This window comes from Nomascus leucogenys, chromosome 14, assembly GCF_006542625.1.
Source record: "Nomascus leucogenys isolate Asia chromosome 14, Asia_NLE_v1, whole genome shotgun sequence".
In the NCBI taxonomy this organism is placed as follows: Eukaryota; Metazoa; Chordata; class Mammalia; order Primates; family Hylobatidae; genus Nomascus; species Nomascus leucogenys.
The window spans coordinates 47,783,775-47,806,726 of NC_044394.1; the positions used below are offsets into that span (position 1 = coordinate 47,783,775).

General features: G+C 43.0%; 1 protein-coding gene across 3 annotated transcripts in view; it reads right to left on the bottom strand.

Annotated features, from left to right (window-relative positions):
* Nucleotides 1-22,952, bottom strand: part of TMEM131 (transmembrane protein 131) — a 249,944-nt gene that overhangs the window by 13,270 nt on the left and 213,722 nt on the right. For all 3 annotated transcript variants that reach the window (XM_030827215.1, XM_030827214.1, XM_030827213.1), the window contains exons 32-33: nucleotides 6,476-6,651; nucleotides 2,924-3,051 (exon numbers count right to left, since the gene is read on the bottom strand). In XM_030827215.1, the coding sequence (XP_030683075.1) occupies nucleotides 2,924-3,051; nucleotides 6,476-6,651 (304 nt within the window). The remainder of the gene's footprint in view (nucleotides 1-2,923; nucleotides 3,052-6,475; nucleotides 6,652-22,952) is intronic.

Consider the following 22,952-nt stretch of genomic DNA (forward strand, 5'->3'; position numbering starts at 1 on the left):
TTTGCTTTTCACAACGTTACACCTGACTCAAGCCTGGCCTATTTTTATTCCTGTAATACACAGTACACATCTCTGTCTGGGGAGGAGAGAGGCAGAGCTGAGGACACAGCTAGGGACGTGACCAACTGTGAAGCAGGGTTTTCTCAGTGCTGACAGGTCTGGGGCTGGCGTGTGCAGTGTGGTGTTCACGGCCCTTGGCCCTGAGTTGAGCGTGTTATTTAAGCAGATTTTCAGAAATAATATGATTAATCTACTTCTTTTGCCTATTTTAGATTATTACATTTATGTAAACATATAATATTGATAAACAGAAAAACAAAAGGATCAGTAAATACTCAGGGTCCTAAACCAGGGATGCCCTGGGCCCTTCCTGGTTCTGCAGAAACCTTCAGTGCCTGAGATTTGATTCCCATTCCTTGGCATCTCTGACATAGACTACAGTCTTCTGGAGGTCTGCAGGCCCATTTTTATGTTGCCACAGCTGGAAAACACGGTTAGATCAGATTTCTGTTGCTGCAGCCCCACGCTCCTATTTCCTAGCAAGTGATTTTTTTGAGGTCAGCTCTTGGGAGTGTGGATGGATGGGGCTGAGCCACTCCTCTGGCTTTATCACCTCTTATAAAGCTTCCAAAAAAAAGCAATGATATATGCCTTATTAATGACATATCTTATTAAAAGATGTGTACCTGTCCTTCAGATATGTGGGATCATATATTAACACACTAAAAGGTGACAGGAATTTCAGGAATCACTAAAGCTAGGACTGGCTGTGATTCTATCTGAGTGACAGTGTTTGACATTTACTATCAGAATGCAGTGGAGTCAGAGAATGGCTCTGTTCAGAAAGCCAACCTTCTCTGATTATTAAAAAAACCAGTCTTTATTTGATTAAATGATTGATGAACTAATAAATTCTGACTCTCAATACTTTCATCCTAGAGTTCAGAAAAATAAGAGATCAGTGAGTTTAAAGAGATTAGATAAAGGAGGATAGAAGAAAGGTTGCATATCGATTCCTCCAGTTACAAAAGACAGTTTCAAGCACACAGCTTGATTTGTGTTCTGGTAATGATTTATCTTTTAACTACATATTGAGAGAGCACGGGTTATTGCTGTAACTGCCCCTTGACTGGGTGGTTTAGGACTGACCACTCTAAGCTTTTTGGTTTACCAGAGAACTAAAAACCCTTGCAAACGTAGTGACACTCAAGCGAAGTCTTTGACTAACTTTTCAAATGCAAATTTGCTGATGGTCAACTTGTAAAAAAAAAATCAGAATACGACATAAGTCCGTGGAACAGGGATGGGGGTTAGGATTAGTGTGTTCTATCTGCTTAACAATACTAAGCTCAGGCATGAGGGCTAATCAACAGGGCCAATTTGGTGACAGTCACCTACGGGATGGTATCTCTAAGATAATTCTTAGACGCACTGGTTTTAAAATTTATCATCATAGGAATTACTGCATGTCTGTCTACCTCACAAGATTTCTGCAAATGTAAAAATGAGGATTTTCATTATTTGGACTTATTAGCCTCATTTACTTTAAAATATCTGATCACTCACCTAAGCCTGAAAAAGGCCAAGAAGAAGAATCTCTAGCTAGTAGCCCAGTGTTATTCCTGTCCTGGGGTGCCAGGATATTGGTGTCTCAGGTGGATTTCTCTCAGGAGAGATACAAGTATGTGAACCTCCTCTTCAGAAGAGGTGGTCTCCTTTTCTCTCTCCCCCTCAAATGATCAACCACCTGACACCACTCTGCTTGACGTTCCTTCTACCGGGCCAGACTGCTCTCAACAAATTGTGGGACCTGGTCTCTTGAACTAACAATTTCCACAAAAGAGTCAATTTTAGGTACAAATACTTCATTACTAAGCACCACCATATACTGTATTATTTCATAAATTCAGGGACAAGGTTAAATTTTACTGCAGTCATCACTAATTTCTTACTAGCTTTTGGGTTCCACAGAACAGGACTGGCCCTGCCTGAAGCCGTATAATCTAGGGAAAGAGTCTAGGTTAGCAGTGTTTTTGCAAAACTCAAGTATGATTCCCGGGATCAGAGTAAGAATAGACCTTCCACAAATCTAAGGCCCACACTTATGATGACAGACAAGTCTTCCTTTTAAATTTACACCTAATTTATTCGACTTCCTCTATCACTTTCCACTGATCACAAACCACAAGCAGGCAGACAGCAGCTCCTGTGCTGATGACAGTTCTATACAATGAACCAGGAAAGGTATTATTGACGCACCAACACTAAAATTATCAGGTAGATGCAGAGCCAACATTTAATGAAAATGTGAAGTAACTTCAGGTAATAACCCAACAGTTCAACTCACTCATCTTCCTGGGGAAACAGCCTGCACAAGCCCTCCCCGGGGGCCACTGAATCCCATTCCATGGGGAGGAACTGGAGTTATTTAATGATAGAACTGTCTGACTGGTGACAACTGCCCTGAGCCATTTTTAAGGTAAGAATAAACTTTTCCAAGTTTTATGGCACGGAACTCTAGATCCCAACTGGGTTAACAATTCAACAGACTCAGAGATCTTTTGGAGGAAAGTTATGATTGTACCTGTGGTTCAATCATCAAGGTTATCTTTGTGCAGAAGTAAAATGGATCTCAGCCTGGGACTGAATCACCAACAGAAATTTTCCTCCTAAATTTTTATAACAGATCGTGAGCTCTGCCCTCTGCACATCTGACTTCAGAAGCATATGGCTATTCCGAGTCAACAACAGTACATGTCAGATGACAGAAAAATCCCAAGAGGAATGTGACGTAGTACCTGGATTTTGCTATCAACTCCCCTAAAAGCCAACCAGCCAGCCAAATGGCCAAATCAAAATAGCACCTGGTTTTCGCCAGCAACTTCTTTATAGACCTTATTTCTCTGTACTTTATTTCTCTCACCTGGGTTTCACATCTGTTGGGATTTCTTTCTTAATATTTAAGAGTTTTTTGCTTTTTTGCTTCACTTGAGACATTTCACTTTCATGGTTTTCAGGCATGGCTTGTTTTCCCTTTTGCTTTTCTGTATCCTGTAAAAAATGGACACTTAATTGCTGAGAAGGATTAATAAAATGACTGAAATTAGTTCCATTTTAAGATACAGACACAAAATCAAAGATGTTAAAATATACACATCATATACGTAAAAACAAACTCCTTTCTTCAAATCTGTCTTCACTGTGGTTCTGTCAATTTTTCGGCCTTCTTTGTCTCGGCTGCATGCAGTGGCTCATGCCTGTAATCCCAGCACTCTGGGAAGCAGAGGCAGGTGGATTGCCTGAGCTCAGGAGTTCAAGACCAGTCTGGGCAACATGGTAAAACCCTCTCTCTACTAAAAATACAAAAAACTAGCTGGGCGTGGTGGCGCATGCCAGTAATCCCAGCTACTCGGGAAGCTAAGGCATGAGAATCGCTTGAACTGGGGAGGCAGGGGTTGCAGTGAGCTGAGATCATGCCTCTAAACTCCAGTCTGGGCGACAGAGCGAGACACCATCTCGAAAAATAAAGTAAAATTTGTCTCGACTATGTTTTGGTGAGTTGGAGTTATAAAGAACGTCATTTTAATTTATACTCATATCCTGACTGGAGGTGGTGGTGGCAGTGGCAGTAGCAAACGGGTAGCTTCTTTTCAAGCACTGGGGAGTAAAACATTGTATTTCCTTAAAAGAAAAGTTCACTAGAGACTGCAGTATAAAGTCAAGCACTCCAGCCATGCACCCCATCCTGAGCACAACTCCCAGGACAAGAGAGCAGTGTGGCAGCACATAGGGGCCATGCTTGCGGGCCTGCGATTGCGGCCGGGTTCCGGCTGGTTTAATGCTAAGCTAACAGCTCCTCCATCAGTGGCAGGGGCTATTCGTCCAGTTCATCCACACACACTTACGGGTCACCCGCTTGGTGCCAGGCCATGGGATTACCAAGAGGCCCCAGTTTCTCCTCCTAAGGATGGTGAAGTCTAGCAGGAGGGAGACACGTGACAGACACCAGCATGGACCTCTGCTGCAGGAATGTTACTGGCCATTGCAGTAGCACAGAAGGGCTGTCCTGCCCGCTCGAATGTGGAATCTGGACTGGGCGGCCACATCCAAGACGCATCTTAAAGCTGTGCTACCCAGCTGGCCCAGCCAGGACCAGGAAAGTACAGAACCTGCCCCATGTATTTCTGTGGCAATCGACATCGTTGCAGCATCCGAGTGTGAGATCAGTGGACCTGTCTCCTGAACAGGGTACACAACTACTCATGTATTGTGTGTGTGTGGGTTTTTCTTTTTTCTGAGACAAGGTACTCACTCTGTCGCCCCTGGGCTCAAGCGATCCTCTCACCTCAGCCTCCTGAGTAGCTAGGACTACAGGCACATGCCACCATGCCCAGCTAATTCTTGTATTTTTTGTAGAAATGGGGTTTCACCATGTTGCCCAGGCTGCACTCAGGTATTGCTGAACTCGCCTGGGGAGCTGCATGTGGAGTGGTCTGTGTACTAAAAGCAACCTGGTTCTCTGCCCCAGACAATCTGTAAAACACTGTGTTCACGGAAGCACTGGCGAGAACAGATGGGGAAGGACATATTCAGCAAAGGGGACAGTGATGGCTGTGGAGGGGAGCTATAAGCATATGGTGAATCAGCGTCTACCCAAGAGCTTTACAATTTATGATTATGAAGACAGCCTGGATTTTAATAGGTCACACCAGGTGAATCTATTTAACTGTCAAGAGTAAATAACCAGAGCTAGGGCTAAAACATCTCCCTGGCTCACACATCGTTTGAAACTACTTTGAGTTATTCATGAAGTCTTTCTTGAATACTTGACCCATCAGGTATTTTGTAAACCATAAGCTTTTCAAGGACAAGGACATGGCCTTTTGTCCACTGTTGTTGCCTAGCACGTGGTCTGGCACGTGGGTGCTCAATTCCTATGTGTTGACTGAATGGGTAGAACAGAATTGGAAAAGACATGCAAGAGAAAATGACCTATCAAAGTTGTGATTTAGCTGGGAAGAAAATACACATTAACTGACAAACTGAGATCAGTCGCAGAGAAATAAAAGCACACGGCCTCTATGCAGATTGCTGAGTAGGAGGAATAACAACTCGTTGGAGGGGACAGGGTAGTAACCAGACAAGGAGGCCTCATGAAGGATGTGAGTTCTGAGCTGCACAAATAGCATGGAAGGAGCTGGGAACACAGGAAGGAATGAACAGAGAGCTAAGAATGACATCAGTGGGTGAGCACAGAACACTGGCCGCTGGGGGCCGCTGGAGAGGGGGCCACAAGGGGGTGTGCAGGAAGAGGCCAGCAGGTGGGAAGGGAAGCGGGAGAAAGTCGTGCAGAAAGCCTGTGCTCAAAATGCCTTCCGAATGCTGATGCACAGGGTTTAAACTGCTGGGACTTTACTCAAAATTTAGCACAGGGCTTTCTGCTTCTCTGAAGTAATTTGTTAAAGTGCTATAAACTACAGAGCTCCAGAACTATTTAGGAGTGGGGCTAGGGGTAGACAGAGGACCACGGTAATGGTGAGGGAATGCAAAGGGAAAGGTGGCTGACTTGAAAGTAAGTTACATATAAATTTCATTTTAAACATTAACGCATGTGAATGACACTGCTGGAAATCTGTAAGAAGTGATTCCTTGGTCACTAGACTAAAACTAAAAAAGCAAGTCTGTTCTACAACATTAAAGGCTGTATTAGATCAGTTTAGATTTGAAATCTATTTATCTAAAAATAAAAGCAAAAGAGTGGAATTATTACCCTTTCTTGCACATCCCATACTACTCACAGTAGTAATCTGACCCCGTCACTAAGGCCCACTGGACCTGACACTTTGCACTGCTCTTCCTGCTGTGATAACAGCCCTGGGAGCCGAGGCCTCCAACGGGCGAGGCAGCTTCTTGGCGTGCTGATGTGTCCTGGCCTGGGCTCCTCGTCCCTGGGGGCCACTAAAGCCTGGGGTCTTTCCTGGGGCCACACTCCCTCCAGGGCGGTCAGCACTCTACTGCTTGGGAGTAAGTGGCCACCAAAACCCCGCTTCCAGCAGCTGCTAGGAGCAACATGACAGGAAAAACACAACCTAATTAAAATGGTAGAGTTCCTTCTCATTCTTTTGATCCTTAAAATCTGAAAGAAGTTTCATGAGGTAGAATAGTTACTATTCCAGATAGTCCCTAGCTTTCAAGCAGCGTTTCCAGTTTCTAACCATCTTACTTTATTAACATGCTTCCAACCGTTCTTCCCTGGAAGACATGGAGCCATTCATCCCCATAGCTGTGACTGTTGTCTGCAGGGGAATGACTCTGGAGGCATGCCCAGCACGTGAACCATTCCTCAGTAGGTGCTCATGCTAGATTTAAACATTACTTTTGTACTAAAACCGGAATCTATGAGATGGAAGGTCTTGTGAGCTGCAGGAGACCTCTCTTTCTCCCTTGTGTTTTGTTTTGTGAGATCAGCCCGTACCTCCTTGAGGAGCGGTTCTGTGTCGGGGTTGGAGGTCTCTGTGGTGGTGGAGGAGCTGTCATCATCAGCCAAAGAGTCCTTCAGCTCATCTTCCTGCGGCTTTCCCTTTCCCTTCTTCTCCTTTTCCTCTTGCTTCTTAGGTGGTTTCACCTTGCGCTGAAGAGGTTTTCCTTTCCCTGAGGATAAAAATTAAAGTAAAAGAACTCTTGAATTTTTTTTTTTTTTTTGAGACGTTGTCTCGCTCTGTTGCCCAGGCTGGAGTACAGTGGCGAGATCTTGGCTCACTGCAAGCTCCGCCTCCTGGGTTCACGCCATTCTCCTGCCTCAGCCTCCTGAGTAGCTGGGACTACAGGCGCCCGCCACCACGCCCGGCTAATTTTTTGTATTTTTTAGTAGAGACGAGGTTTCACCATGTTAGCCAGAATGGTCTCGATCTCCTGACCTCGTGATCCACCTGTCTCGGCCTCCCAAAGTGCTGGGATTATAGGCGTGAGCCACCGTGCCCGGCCAGAACTCCTGATTTTTAAATAGCTAGCTTGGAAAACAAAGCAATTACAACTTTTGTTGGAAGAGGCTGGACTCTTTTCTGATTAAAAAAGGGTTTTTTCTTCTCTAATTAAAGCTTTCCAAATCCATTTGACTTTGTGATGAGAACAATTTTAAAAATCAACTTTACTGAGATACAACTTACATATAATAGAACACACCCATTTTAAGGGTATAGTTCAGTGAGTTTGGACAAACTCGGCAGTTTTAACAAATCTGCATGTCTGTCTCAGAATGTTCTTATATTCTCCAAAGGGTGATGGAGCTTTGAAAAGTAAGAGAGGTGAAAAACATCTGCTGACATCTGCTGGGAGATAGAAGCCTGATGGTGACATAAACAACGAGCCGCCCAAGTGCTTCCCTTTAGGGGTGCTAAGAGTCCCAGCAGTGTAGCCATAATGGCTGGGTTCAAACCCTGGCAGCTTTCTACAAGCTAGCTGCCTGACCATGGCCTCTCATCTGTACGATGGAGAGACAAGACCATACAGGGCTGTACTGAGGAATTACATAATCCCTGAGAACGGTAACTGGCGCATGAGTACTATGTAATGTTGTATATATATGGACAGAGAGTAAAATGGACATACAGAAAGCCAATTACTTTGAAAAATCTGGATGCCATCAAGGCAAATGAGAACCAGCCCCGAACATATTTCCCAGCAGTGTTCTGTGTGCTGGGAACATAGTAGCAAACAACATAACCCCTGCCCTCATGGAGCTTACAATCCAGCAGGACTAGACAGAGGGAGAGAAAGCCCCAGGTTCTAGCACCTCAGATTGTGCCTGCAAAATCACCTGGGCGGGCAGGCAGGTGCAAGCTGCAGAAGCCACAGAAGCCACATTTTAACCTAGTCTGTACGGGTCATAATTTCTAATACATCTTTTCGATAATGGTGACTTAATACAACTTAATTAAAACTCCAGTGTTTTATGCGTTATCCCAGAGAATGCCACCATTAATGGGAGACTCAAACCTCAGTGTTTAAAACGGGTTGGCAAACCATGGCCCATGGGCCAAATCTGGCCTGCAGTCTTGTTTTTTATGGCTTGTGAGCTAAGAATGATTTTTACATTTTTGAAGTGGTCGAAAAAAAGACACAAATAAGAAGAGGCAACAGAGATACTTTGTGGCCCATAAAGCCTCAAACATTTACTACCTGGCCCTTTACAGAAAAAGTTTGCTGAGCCTGAGCTAGAAAAAGAGTAAGTAAATCACTTAGTGATTTCCAGGAATGTCATTTCATCATTTATTGCACACTGATTCCAAGAAGTGTTAGATCTGAAACCATAACTGGGATAGTAGGTCTCAAAAATTGAAGGGGCATCTCATTTCAAGCATAGGACTGACTAGTTTGTTTAATTATAATCGTGCCACTGTGCCCCAGCTTGGACAACAGAGCAAGACCCTGCCTCAAAAAACCAAACCAAACCAAACTAAGCCAACAAAAAACAGGCCCCTGACCTACACTGAAGAGCCAGAGCTTCTCCCCACCACGGCAGACAGGAAGGGGAGTGTCCCGCTTTGCTCCACGAGCTCTGGGATTTCTTACATTCTGAGAGTTCAACAGCCCAGGCTGAGAATACCTCAAAATCAGTTCCCCATACAATAAACTTCGCACTTGCAATTATACAATTTTATCATGCTTAGGTTCATTGGGTGAGGGGCAGTAAATCTGTATAAATAATCTATATTTACAATAACCTGAAACTTCCATAATAAATATGAAATGGCTGGAAATGAATTTTCAAAAACTAAACTCAAAAAGTGAAGCTATGAATAGACAAAAAATATCTAACAGAACAATAGTTAAGTTGAAAACTTCAGTAACAAAAGATTAATTCAGCTCACGCCTGTAATCCCAGCACTTTGGGAGGCCGAGGAGGGCAGATCACTTGAGGTCAGGAGTTTGAGACCAGCCTGGCCAATATGATAAAACCTCATCTCTACTAAAAATATAAAAATTAGCTGGGCATGATGGCATGTGCCTATAATCCCAGTTAGTCAGGAGGCTGAGGCAGGAGAATCGCTTGAACTCAGGAGATGGAGGTTGCAGTGGGCCGAGATCGTGCCACTGCACTCCAGCCTTGGTGACAGAGCGAGGCTTCATCTCAAAAAAAAAAAAAAAAAAAATTATTATTGCATAGAAGAGTAATTCACCCTTTTTACCTTAAAATCATCACCTTATTAACTCAATATGCAGCCCTTGGACTTCGGTCCCTAGCACCTTAACAAAAGTGATTTTGAAAAGGTTGACAAGAATCTCTAACCTGTTGAAGCCCATGATGCCTATCATTCCTCATTCTACATGACCTTCCCATTCCACTGGACACTGTAGAATGTAGCCCCTGCCCCTGCCAGGCCCCACTATGAACCCCTTCTTCTGACAACTTCTTTGCTGGCTCTGTCTTTGCTGGTATTCCCTAGAGATCTGCCCTTGGAGCTTTTTCCCTTTTTCCTTTACATTCTCCCTAGGGCTCAATTTCATTAACATCAACAATCCAAATCCCAAATGTCCAAAACTGAGTTAACTATCCTAAAAACATCGTGTGGGTTCTCAAATTTGTGATTACGGTTCTTGGCCAGACACACTTCAGAATAACCCATGGAATGTTAAAAAGAAAATACTGCAGTCTGGGCCCAACCCCTCAGGGTCTAGGCCCCACCCCTCAGAGAGATTCTGACTCAACAGTTCAGGATAGAACCTAGGGATTCTACTGTGCACCCAGGCTGAGAGCCACTGGTCCACGGTATCAACATCAATCCAACCACCCAGGCTAGGAGCTACTTCAGGGCCATGTATGATTTCTTCTGCTGTTTAGATTCCCAAGTTCAAATGTTACTGGGAGGGGAGACAATATGCCTTCCCTAACCCGACTGATAAGACTGGATGGCCGACGTCTAGCTGCAGGCAGTCCCTGTTCCCACAGGCTGTGCGCAGGGAGTGGCCTCTGCCTTCCGCTTGTCCCTGGGTGGGCTAAAGCAGTAAGCTGACTCTCAGGGCAAGCATGTTCCTAAGGGTCTTGTCTCTTCCTCAGGGCTGGGTTCCAGTAGAAAGATTGGGCTTCAGGGAAAGGAGAGACTCTTCCAAATCTTTTGTTAGGTCAGTAGTTCTCAAAGTGTCCCCCGTTGCCCCAGAGTCCGCATCACCTGGGACCTTGTTAGAAATACAAATTCTACGGCCCCCATTCCAGACCTACAGAGCCAGAACCCTGAGGGTAGGCACAGCAGTCTATTTAACAAGACCTCCAGGTGACAGTAATAATCTATGGTCAATTTAGGAATCCCTGGGCTAGGCGCAGCAGTGGCCTGTAATCCCCAAAGGTTTAGGAAGCCAAAGCAGGAGGATCACTTGAGGCCAGGTGTTCCAGACCAGCCTGGGTAACACAGTGAGTCCTCATCTCTACAAAAATTTTAAAATCAAAGTAGCTGGGTGTGGTGGCACACACCTGTAGTTCTAGCTATTCAGAAGGCTGAAGCAGGAGGATCTCTTGAGCCCAGGAGTTTGAGGTTATAGTGAGTTATGATTGCACCACTGCACTCCATCCTGGGTAACAGAGTGAGACCTTTTCTCCAAAAAAACAAAAACAAAACAAAACAAAAAAATAAAAAACAAAAACAAAAGAATACCCTGGCTTTTTGGTATAAATTCTATCCAGGTTTATCAGAGACCTGTGTTGGGGGAACTGCTGGCGAAAATGCAGGGCCTCATTTCCTATTTCTCTGTCCCCTGGGAATCTCTGGTGGACAGGTGCTGTCATTCAGAGCAGAATTGGGAGAATTCTGAGTCACCTGGAAGAAATGATCTAAAAATGCAATTTTACCATCAATCAATCGGTAGGAATGGATTCTACTTCTAAAACCTCAAATTCCTTTCTCATGCACCCCCACTGCCACTCCCTGCTTCCTCAAGTGTTGCCTGGCCACCCATAATGGCCTTGTCTCCCCAGTGAGCATCTCTTCCTGCCCCACTCTCCCACCCCACTCCGTTTTCTACACTGTCAATAGCCCTGACTTCCTTTTGAAACATTTTTAAAGCTTAGAAATGTTATCCTGGGCCGGGCGCAGTGGCTCACGCTTGTAATCCCAGCACTTTGGGAGGCCGAGGCGGGCGGATCATGAGGTCAGGAGATCGAGACCACGGTGAAACCCCGTCTCTGCTAAAAATACAAAAAAATTAGCCGGGCGTAGTGGCGGGCGCCTGTAGTCCCAGCTACTCGGAGAGGCTGAGGCAGGAGAATGGCGTGAACCCGGGAGGCGGAGCTTGCAGTGAGCCAAGATTGCGCCACTGCACTCCAGCCTGGGCGATAGAGCGAGACTCCGTCTCAAAAAAAAAAAAAAAAAAGAAATGTTATCCTGTCCCTCATTTTCTACAGGATAAAGTTCAAATTTGGATTCACCTACCTTACCAGTGTCTGCTCCAGCCTATCCCTAACTCTTCCACATGCTCCACTCTTGACCTATCAGGGGCAATCATTATGTAATATATATAATTATTATTTGCCAATTAAAAAACAGAATTCAGAGGGAGACTGTCCTCTCAAAGATGAACTAATGAACTCAATGAACAGTGGAGAAGGCAGGATGTCTCCCAGCTTTACGGGAACGACAACTTAACTGGTGCATAATCAGTAATACAAATTAACCCCTCTAAATAAAGATGGTACAAGCTGAATGGAGAAGCAGTTTAGAAAAACTCAGAAGTGTGTTTCCTTTGAAGTGACCAAGTGAGAAATATGCCCAAGGTGAACCTGGTGGCAGAGAAGGAATCTTGGTAGGGCAGCCAGGTTTGTCGGATTCACACCACTGCTCGGATGAAGTGTCCCTGAGGCTGGTCACCCTGCTTGCCTGCTCCCACGATCTCCACACAGACTCCTCACCTACTGAGGTCATGCAATCATTCAGGTCTGTCTCTGGACATGAAGTTCTTCTGCGACATTCTCCCTGAGATCGCCCCTTTCCAGGCTCCCAGCATGGACCCCCTTGGCTCTATTCGTCATACAGCCTAAGCACCTCAGGGCAGGCCTTACTGATCTCTCCAGCCCTAGTGCCTTGCATAGTGCCCAGCACGTGGCAAGTGCTCAGCAGCATCTGCCAGGCTGCACAAGTCAGTGTTTAGCCTTCTCAACAGTGAAATATACCAACGCTGTGACCTGCTCTGAGACTCACTAACCCAAGTCCACATGCTTATCCCATCTCAATCCTTTATAAGTAACGTATCCTATCAATAAGTAGACTGTAATGCTCTTCTAGGATTAGTGGTATGACCAATGAGTTTGGTTTTTGTGAGATTAGTACCATCTGTGGCTTTACAGTGCAAATTTCTACAAATGACTTTCTAATCCCATTTCAGTCTCTACACTTAGTGGAGCCCAAGATTTTCCCTAATTGGGAAATATAAATCTCATTTAAACAAACAAACAAACAAACAAACAAAACACCTGGAGACTTACACTTTTGGGAAGATGGAGCAGATCTTTTCCTTATTCTTCCTGCCAAGCACAACTAAAAACTCTACGCAGTATACAAAAAGCAAAGAAGATGACTCTGAAAGGCAGAGAAGGTGACAGACTGGAGGGAGACTGGGGTCTGAGGAAAGGCATGATGGTAAGGTTCCTGGGTTTTCCATTTGCCACACACATCCACTCAGAAACACCAATGTGCACAGATAAACAAAGCCTCGACAAAAGCCAGCTCTCTCTTGCCAAAGGTGCAGGAAAGGGGCAGTCCAGCAAGATAAAGGCTCCAGGCCAACACCACGGTAAGAACTGGGGTGCCATCTCCACCCATGCCAACAAAGGCCAAAGTGGGAACCAAGACTTCCACCCTTGCAAGGCTGTAACCAGACATCCTAGCATGCTGGCGATGGTGCTGCCAGGGAGGGCTAAGCAGGGAGCTAAGCCTTTCATTCCAGATAATCAGTAATGAACACCCCTTCCTGGCCAGGCACTAAGGAGCCAACTCTCCCCTCCCTTTGCCACTGAGGTGGTGACACAGGAGGCCTAGTGGACAGTCAGGACTTCTACCACTGCCCAGTAGGGTCAGCAAAGACAACATGGGAACCAGAACTCCCAGCCCTACCCAGCCAGTAATGAGGAGCCTCCCTGCCCTTGTGTGTCAACAGAGGACAGCAGGAAACCAGCACTTCTAACTCCACCTGGCAATAAAAAGGTGGTACAACCCCTTCCTCTTCCTCTGCCAGAGCAGTCAGCGAAAGCCAGCTAAAACAGAAGGTTTAGGTAAGATCCAGTCTCAGAACATTAATACCCAAATGGTCCAGGTTTCAATCTACAGCCATTCTTCATACCAAGAATCAGAAATTTCTCAAATCAAATGAAAACACAAACAAAACAATAAACAGATGCCAACACCAAGATGAGAGATATGTTGAAATTACCTGACAAAACCATCATAAAAACGTTTGTTCAATGAGCAATTATGAACATGCTTGAAACAACTGAAAAAACAGCCTCAGCAAAGAAATAGAAGCTAAAGAAGAACAAAACGGAAATTTCAGAACTGAAAAATATAGTAACTGAAATAAAAAGCTCACTGCATGGGCTCAATAGCAGAACAGAGGAGACAGGAAATAATCAGTAAACAAATACAGACAATTAGAAATTATGAGAGAAAATGGACTAAAAAAAAGAACAGAGCTTCAGGGACCTGTGTATAACAAAAGATCTAACATTTGTGTTATCAAAGTCTCAGAAGGAAAGGAGAAAAAGGAAGGGCTGAAGAAGTACCTAAAGAAACAATGGGTAAAAAATTCCTAAATTTGGCAAGACTAAACCTATATAGACTTAAAAAAAAAAAAAAAAGCAAACCTCAAAAAGGGTAAACAGAAACGAATCCACATCAAAATGCATTATAATCAAACTTGTGAAAACTAAACAAAAAAACCTTGAAATCAGCCAGACAAAATGACACATTACCTATAAGGAAAATACAATTAGAATGACAAATCTCTCATTAGAAACCATGGAGGCTAAAAGGAAGCATTTTTCAAGTACTCAAAGAAAACAAGTGTCATTCCAGAATCCTATACTCAAATGAAAATATCCTTCAGGAATATTCAGACATTCTCAGATGAAACAAAACTCAGAATTCATATCGAACAGACCTACCCTAAGAAAATGGCTGAAGGAAGTTACCAAAACAGAAAGGAAATGATAAAAGAAGGAACCTTGGGGGATTAGGAAAAAAATATAAATAAAACAAGATTTCCTTCATATCTTAAGTTTTTCTAAATTATGTTTGATGACTGATGCAAAAATTCAAACACTATCTGATTTGGTTCTAAATGTATGTAGAGGAAATATTTAAGACAACTGGGGGAAAGCAAAGAAACATAAAGGGAGATAAGGTTTCTACAGTTCACTTCCAGTGGTAAAATGATGACCCCAGGACCATGAGAAGTTATGTACATATAATGTATATCTAGAGCAACCACTAAAAAAGAGATACACTAAAAAATGCTACAAACAGAATTCTAAAAAATATACAAGTAACCCACAAAAAGGCAGGAAAAAGAAAATAGAGAAAACAAAATAAAAATAAAATGGTAGATTTAAGTCCTAACATATCAATAAGCACATTAAAAGTAGACAGTCTGCTTATATAATTAAGAAGACAGAGATTGGCAGACTGGATTAAAAATCATGACCTAATTATATGCTGTCTATAAGAAACGTACTTCAAATACAATGATATAGGCAGGTTGAAGTAAAAGGATGGAAAAAAAATCATGGAAACATTAATTAAAGGAAAGCAGGAATGGCTATATTAATACTAGATGAACTTGAGAGGAAAGAAAATTACTAGAAACGAAGAAGGACATTATATAATGATAAAACAGTCAATCCACCAAGAAGTTACAGCAATCTTAAATGTAAATGCATCAAACAAAAGCACTGCAAACTATGTAAAGCAGAAACATCTAAAAGAGAAATCCACAATTACATTTGGAGATGTCAACAACCTTCTCTCAACAGTATAACGACTAGACAGAAAAATCAAAAAGGAAAGAACAGCACTATCAACCAACAGACTCTAATGGACATTTATAAACTAGTCCACACAAAACAGGAGAATATACATTCTTTTCAAGTGCCCATGGGTCATAAGCCAAGATAGACCATATTCTGGGCCATAAAACAAACCTCAACACATTTAGAAGAAGTGAAATCATTTAACACATTTAAAAGAAGTGAAATGAAAAGAAGTGAAATCATTCTCCAACTATAGTGGATTCAAAGTAGAAAGCAATAACAGAAAGATAGGAAAAATCTCCAATCTTGGAAGACTGGAAACTAAGCAACACACTTCTAAATTATTCATGGGTCACAGAAGTCTCAAAAGAAAAAAAAATGGAAGGGAATGAAACTGAAAGTTCCATGTATCAAAATTTGTGGGACATCAATAAATCAGGGGTGAAAAGGAAATTTATAGCACTAAAAGCATACATAAAAAGGGGGGAAAAGTCCTGTATTAACAATTAAAGCTCCCACTTTACGTAACTAAAGAAAGAGCAGAAAAATCTAAAGTAAGCAGGACAAAGATAATAACAAAGATAAAAACAGAAGGCACTGTGATTGAAACTGATAAGCAATGGAGAAAAATCAACGAAACACAGAGCTGTTCTTTGATTAGATCGGTAAAACTGACAAACCTAGCAAGACTGACCAAAAACCCCAAAAAACAAACAAACAAAAATAACTAAAAAAGACACAAATTACCAATATCAGAAATGAAACAGAATATTCCTATAGACCCTACAGACATCAACATGATGGTAAGGGAATACTATAAACAACTCTATTCACATAGATGTGGTAACTTAGATGAAATGATGGACCACTTGATTGAAAAACACTACTACCACAGCTCACCGAATGTGAAACAGATGATGTGAACAGCCCTGTAACTATTAGGAAAGGGAGTTAAAAATTAACATCTTCCCCCCACTTTAAGTCAAAGTGAACTCCAAACTAAGTTTCACACTTCATACAAAATGAACTCAAAATGAATCATGGACTATAAAAAGGATAAAAAGACACACTACAGACAAGTAAAAATTATTTGCAAACCACATATCTGACAAAGTACTAGTATCTAGAATGTGTAAATGACTCTCAAAATCAATAGTGGAAAAACCCAAACAATCCAATTAAAACAATGGGCAAAAGACATGAAGAAGGTATTTTACCAAGGAAAACATACAGATGGCAAATAAGCACATGAAAATATATTCAACATCATTATCCATTAGAAAATAACTGCAAATAAAAACCACAAAGAGGTATCACTACACACTTATTAGAATGGCTTCAACAGAAAAAATGAAGATGCTGCTGAGGATGTGGAGAACCTGGATCACTCCTACGTTGCTGGTGGGAATGTAATACAGCACAGTCATTAGAGAAAACGTTTTGGCAGTTTCTTCAGAAAATGAAATATGCAACTATCATAAGACCCAACAAATTCACTCCTGGGCACATATCCGAGAGAAATGAAGTTCTGTGTTCATACAAAAACTTGTACACAAATATTTGTAGCATCTTTATACATAATAGCCCTAAATTAGACGTAATCCAAATGTTCTTCAATGAGCAAATGACTAAAAAACCTATGGTACACCCATACGATGGACTACTATTCAGCAATAAAAAGGAACAAACTGGTCAATCTCCAGAGAATTAAACTGACTCAGAAAAACCAAAATGGTACATTCCTTTTGGGGAAAAGTTCTCCTTAGTCTGGCAACTATTAATCATCTCCATTTCTATAATTTTGTCTTTTCAAGAATGGTACATAAATGGAATCATATTTGCCAGACTAAGGGGTAGGCTGAAGAAGGAGGGAAGTGAGTGTGGCTAGAAAAGGGCCCATGAGGATTCCCGTGGGCTTGGAAATGTTCTGTGTCTTGGCTGTATCAGCACCACTATCCTGGGTGTAATAGCGTACAGTGGTTTTGCAATGTGTTACCATTGGGGGAAACTGGGTAAAAGGTATATAGGATCTCTGAATTTATTATTTGCACGTGAATCTACAAGTATCTCAAAATAAAAAGCTAAAAAACAAGTAAGTGGCCAGATACAATGTGGCTCACACTTGTAATACCAGCACTTTGGGAGGCTGAGGCAGGGGGATTGCTTGAGCCCAGCATGGGCAACATAGGGAGACCCTGTCTCTCCAAAAAAAAAAAAAATTAGGCATGGTGGTGCATACCTACAGTTCTACAGTTCCAGCTACTTGGGAGGCTGAGGTAGAAGAATCCCTTAAGTCTGGGAGGCTGCACTGGGCTGAGATCACACCACTGCACTCCAGCCTGGGTGGCAGAGTGAGACTCTGTCTTAACAAAACTCCCCAAAACCAAAAACCAAAACTCTTTATTGACAAAAACATTTGTCTCTGACTGTGGGGTACCTTGGGGCTAACCTCAGTGTGTGGAAGAACACTTAGGCTGCTAAATATTTAGCGTAGAGAACCACCCACTAGCTATACCCATGGTCACCGTAAATGCTGTGCATGTGGGGGAGGCTGAGTGTTCATCTGAGAGGCACGGTGTAGGTGAGGAGCTCTAATTCAATGTGAAGATGTTGGGTTTGACGGGGGGCCGATAGAAAGCATCTATGTGAAGAACATTGCCATAGTCTCTGTAACAGAGACACGATATCCGTTCTACTATTTGATGTCCTCAGATTCAGGCAGGAATTTAATGCCAGCAAACTCTGTTTTTTTCAGATGAACTTCTATGCCCCCTTTTCCTTCAGGAGAACTATATGACATTTTTCCTCAACCATAACTGCCAGAAAATTTGCAGTTCAATTTAACACTTAATTGTTAACAACTAACTTTATTTTGAGGTTTCTGCTGATAGTACCGTAACTAAAAAAACAGATGAAACACCAAAAACCATTTCTGACTTTTATTCAGTTTTATATGTGCTATGATAATTTAAACTACCTCTAATCTGTTTTAAATGTAGGCAAAGCATGTCCTAGACATTTACTTCGTCTTTATCTTCACTACATGCTCTGTAATGAATTTGTCTGAGCTAGTTGCTCTGAATGAATTGCTAGTCTGAGCTAGTTAGTTGCCTCTCTCCCACTTTAAATCATTTCATTTAATTGCACCCAAAATAACTACTTCAGGGAAGTTTCAATCACTAGCAAATGGGTTCTCTGAACATGTGTGGTCCCACGTCAGGCCCTGTCACATCAGTGACAGCACCTGAGAGGGACATCTCTGGACAACCTCCAGAGAATCACCAACTGTGACCTCCAGAAAGAACCTCCCCAGGCTTCAGGGGTGCTGGCATCACACTTATGGACTTCCTCTTACCCTGGACTTCCCATTGTCTGGGCCCCAGGCTTTATACAGGTGGACAAATCTCTTATCTGTAAATCTGAAATCGAAAAAACTCTCAAAGGTTTTTTCCCCGAACTCATTTAGAAACAAAACTTAATATGACTATATATTTTTGGTGGCTGATCTGATGTTCACCTACTTTGTCTTCTGCATCGTGTGGTGTATGCACTGCATACCTTTCCAAAATTCTGAATTCTCAAACACACGAGGCACCCAGAGTGTTGCATAAGGACTGTGGACCTCACCTCTAGCTCACTCTGACATCCCATTTCCAAGGCTGCACCTACGAACCTGGTATTGCCCAGAACTGCTTTTCCTCTGAAACCTTACACTCACACCTCCTTTTTAGACCTTAGTCTCCTAACATTCCTTACTCCCACCATCCTTGAAATTCAACCTGTTGGATTTCCCATCCCTTGACTCATCCATGTTCTCTATCTGTGAGGTTTCTTCTGGCTAAAGGTCCTCCCCCATGTTGCTAATTCCACACTGCCAGCACAGCACCCCACCGCTCTCCTGCCAGCACTCCTGTGACGTCCTCACTCGCTGTCTTTTTGCTGTCCCTGCCCCACAGAACTCCAGCCCCATCCTACTCCACCAACTACCCAGTTTTCATTCTTCACCACTGGGCTGCAGGGTACAACTGAGAAAGTGACACAAACCTGAGGCAGTGCCTCAGTGGCCCTCAGCTGGGCCTCCAACGTTGCTGAGGGGGCCAGCCTACAAATCCAAGTTTCCTGCCCCTGCTGACTGCCCGGGCCTACAACATTCTCAGCGACGTGGAATCTGACTATTCCAAACTTTGTCTATTTTGTGTTTCTACCCTACCACTTCCCCCAGCAGTCTCAGAGGATGACTTAGTTCAAGTAAAAACTTCCCTAAACCCACATGCTGCCTCAAATTGACTCCTTAAGTTCAAGTGAAAACCCATATCCTGCCTCTCCATCTCTACCAACTCACACGCATCTGCACACCTGTGGAGTGTCCATCCTTTTATCATCTACCAAACTGGGGCTCAGCCCACTCCACCACCTGGGCACATGGTTTCACTAATTATCTCCTCATTTTCTTCCCCCTCCCTCTTTTTCTTTGAGGAGGCAGCACAGTGTAGGAGTTAGAATCACACAAACTAGGTCTTGCTCCTCTTCTGCCCAGTGTTATCTTACTGGAAAACCATAGCAAGCACTGCCAATCACCAGGATGCAGGAGACATTGTGGTCACGTCTGAAACCTTGGCAAGTGTGGATCAGCACCACTGTCTCAGCTCTATGGGCTTTCTGACCTTGGCCCAGAGATATTTTCAAGCACCATGTTTCCATGTATTATTCATTTTTCATAAAAAATACTGCCTTCTTGGTTGTAACTCTCTCTATATATTTTTAAAAAACCTACAATACATGCATACTTTTTATTGTTAAAAATTAAATAGGGAAAATACAGGTTAAAGAGTAAAAGCCCCCAAAACACTCACAAGTTAGTGGCCACTACTAACAGTCTGATGTGAAAGTTACTCTAAGCCACAGTGACTTGGTCTTAGAGGTGATGGCGCGTCACACAAACTGTTCCTTCCAAGGTCACAAATAATGTCCTCAAGTCCAGGCTCCGTGAGCACTCTTCAGCCTCTGCTCCGCCTGGTCCTGCCTGCTGGGATGTGCTAACCACACCTTCCACTGCTTTCTGTCATGCTATTTGCTGGCTGTCTTCTTGTTTGGCCTTGCCCTCAGGATTCTCTGCTTGTCCCAATTCTTACCCTTGAGACCAAGTTCCAAACAGATGCTTCTGCTGGGATGCTCCACAGCCACCTTCAACTCAGCAGGCTACAGACGGCATGTGCCACTTTCTGCCCCAATAATAACCATGGCAGTAGTGATATCCTGTGATGTGGGGAGCAACTGTTTTCTTCACTTTAAAAATAACAAGTGGAGGCTCAGGGGAGTCATTTTCTCCCAAGTCAAACAGTTAGTAAGTGGGCGGAGTCAAGATATAATCTGCACCTGCCTAATGGCAGAGCGTGGCCTCAGGACGCCGCGCCTCTCTGCCTCTCCCTACCCTTGATAAAGCCAAAGTCAGAAACGAGAATGGCCACAGACGCCATCATTTCTCTGGTTAACGCAGACACTGAGACCCAACTGTGCCAGGTTCATGGCTTTCTTGGGTTTTAGCCCTCAGTCCTGCAGTGGCTGCTGTCCAGTCCATGGGGTTTAAGTGTTACAGGTGGCAGAAACCAAAGAAATACAGAATCTAATGATTATTCAGCAACAAGAGTCCCTGCTCAGGCCAACCATGAACAGGCAGCATTTCTGGGCATCATCTTCCACCGGAAGCAGTGACTGGAGAGGTGGCATAGCATGGCTGTGTGGTTTGCAAGCCATCTAACTGCAGAAGGCAAGATCCAGGGAGATAAACACATTCACTCGAAGAGGTCATTCTGAGCAGCTTCCAAAAACCAGAAACTACATAAGCTCATTATAAGAAATAATTTTAGTATGAGACACCAGGGGGAGAAAAAAAAAGAATGTGTTGCCTCTAAAAAGAGAATGTTCATATTTAATGTAAATCTGCTATTTGCAGAGGTGTGGGGGTAAGCTTTTGAAAGATTATAAAGGTTCTGCCCAGCTGGAAGCCTATAGCTTCACAACATACTACTAGTTTGCAACCCCAAGATCAATGCCCACTTTTTAAAGTTCATTTTAAAGACTGTCTTTCTATATGCATGCTATACTTCAATAAAAACATTGAAGAAGAAAAAAAATATAGATACAGGCTCCTTCCTTTTTCCCAAACAGCATCAGTGGGAAGGATAGTGAGTAGAGTAGCCGCGCCTGCGAAGCTTCTAACCACTGTCTCCTCACAGGCTCAAGAGTCACCAATAATGTGGCATCCTTGCTCCCTCACTGAGTATCTTTTAGTAGGTTGATTCTAGGACCACTGTGAAAATGAAAAAGCATTTTAAAATTTAGGTTCTCAATGAGTGACCCTGAAAATAGAATTGGACCCATCGCGCTGATGTCGGAAGACTGTGTTAGACACAGGAATGAGGTAGTCAATTTGACTGCCCAACTCCTTCTTTGTGATAAGAAAGGATAATACAGATTTATTTTATTCATGCCCCATAAATGTGGGAAAAAATGCTATGTAACTTGATCTAATTAAAAAAGAACTTTTAAGTATTCACTTAAGATTATTCTAAAAATTACCCTAAAATATGGTAAGCTCAGTTAATAATGGGTTAGCCAAAAAATGATTTCTGTAGAAGAGGTTAACCAATCATATTCAAGACATCTTACTGTTTTACAAATCCAAATGCGTGTAATTCCAAGAGGACTCAATAGAGCTAGTTTTCGTATTACTGGGACTAAAAAATTATCTAAAACTCCTCGACTCTGGGATGTCAAATTTCTTCTGGCCTCTTAGGGCTGCCAAGATCCCTGTTTTCTATATAAATTGAAGCCAAAAACTCCTTGGTAAACCATTCTGGAAGGGACTGACACAGGCTTGGAATAATGTATATTAGCATGGCTGCCACGAGAGAGAAAGGAAGATGCAAAAAAGCTCAGGCTGTGAAGGGATGAAATTGTAATACAACTAGAGGCTATTTACTGGTTTTTACGTTTTGATTCTGGAGCTTACAAATTGGTCTATCTATTTGTGTGTGGTGCAGACTTCCAAGCTCCCAGTGGTGTCTACCTCTTGGTATTTATGCCCTTGTGCGGTTCTCTCTTCTGGAGTGTGGGCTGGACCACACTTCGAATGAGCAGAATACTACAACACTGATGGGATGCCACTTCCCAGATTAGATCATAAAAAACAGTGACTTCTGTCCTGCTTCCTCCTTGCCCTCTTGTTTGCTCGTTCTGGGGGAGCCAGCTGCCAAGCTGTGACCTGCCCTGTGAAGAGGAACCATGACAGACCTCTGGCCACAGCCAGCAAGGAGGAGCTGGGGCCCTCCGTCCAACAGCCCATGAAGAACTGAATCCCACCATCAACTGCCTGTGTGAACGTGGAGGCAGGTCCACCTTCAGCTGAACCTTAAGATGATATCAGCCTTGGCCAACACCTTGACTGCAGTCCTGTGAGGGCCATGGGACCCAGCTAAGCTGTACTCATGTCCCTGACCACAGCAACTGTGAGATAAGAGTATATGTTCTTTTAAGCCCCTGGGTTTTGGGGTCATCTGTTATTCAGAAATAGGTAACTAATACAGTAAGCAGAACTCTAAAGCAGGGTTGGCTTTTTTTGTAAAGGGCCAGATAGCAAATATTTTCAGCTTTGTGGGCCATATTGTTTTGGTCACAATTACTTAACTCTGCCATAGAAGCATGAAAGCTGAGGATATACCAACAAATGAGCATGGTTCTATTCCAATAAAACTTTATTTATAAAACCAGGTGGTGATTTGGCCCACTAACTGTAGTCTGCCAACCCCTGCTCTAAAGTAGAGAAATCCTAATTTGGAGTTAAAAGGCAGACGATCTCCATTTTACTCCTGTGCTCAAAATTATTTTAACAATGAAAAAAAAAAAGCTAAATCTATCACAATAACACAATCCCAGGCAGCTG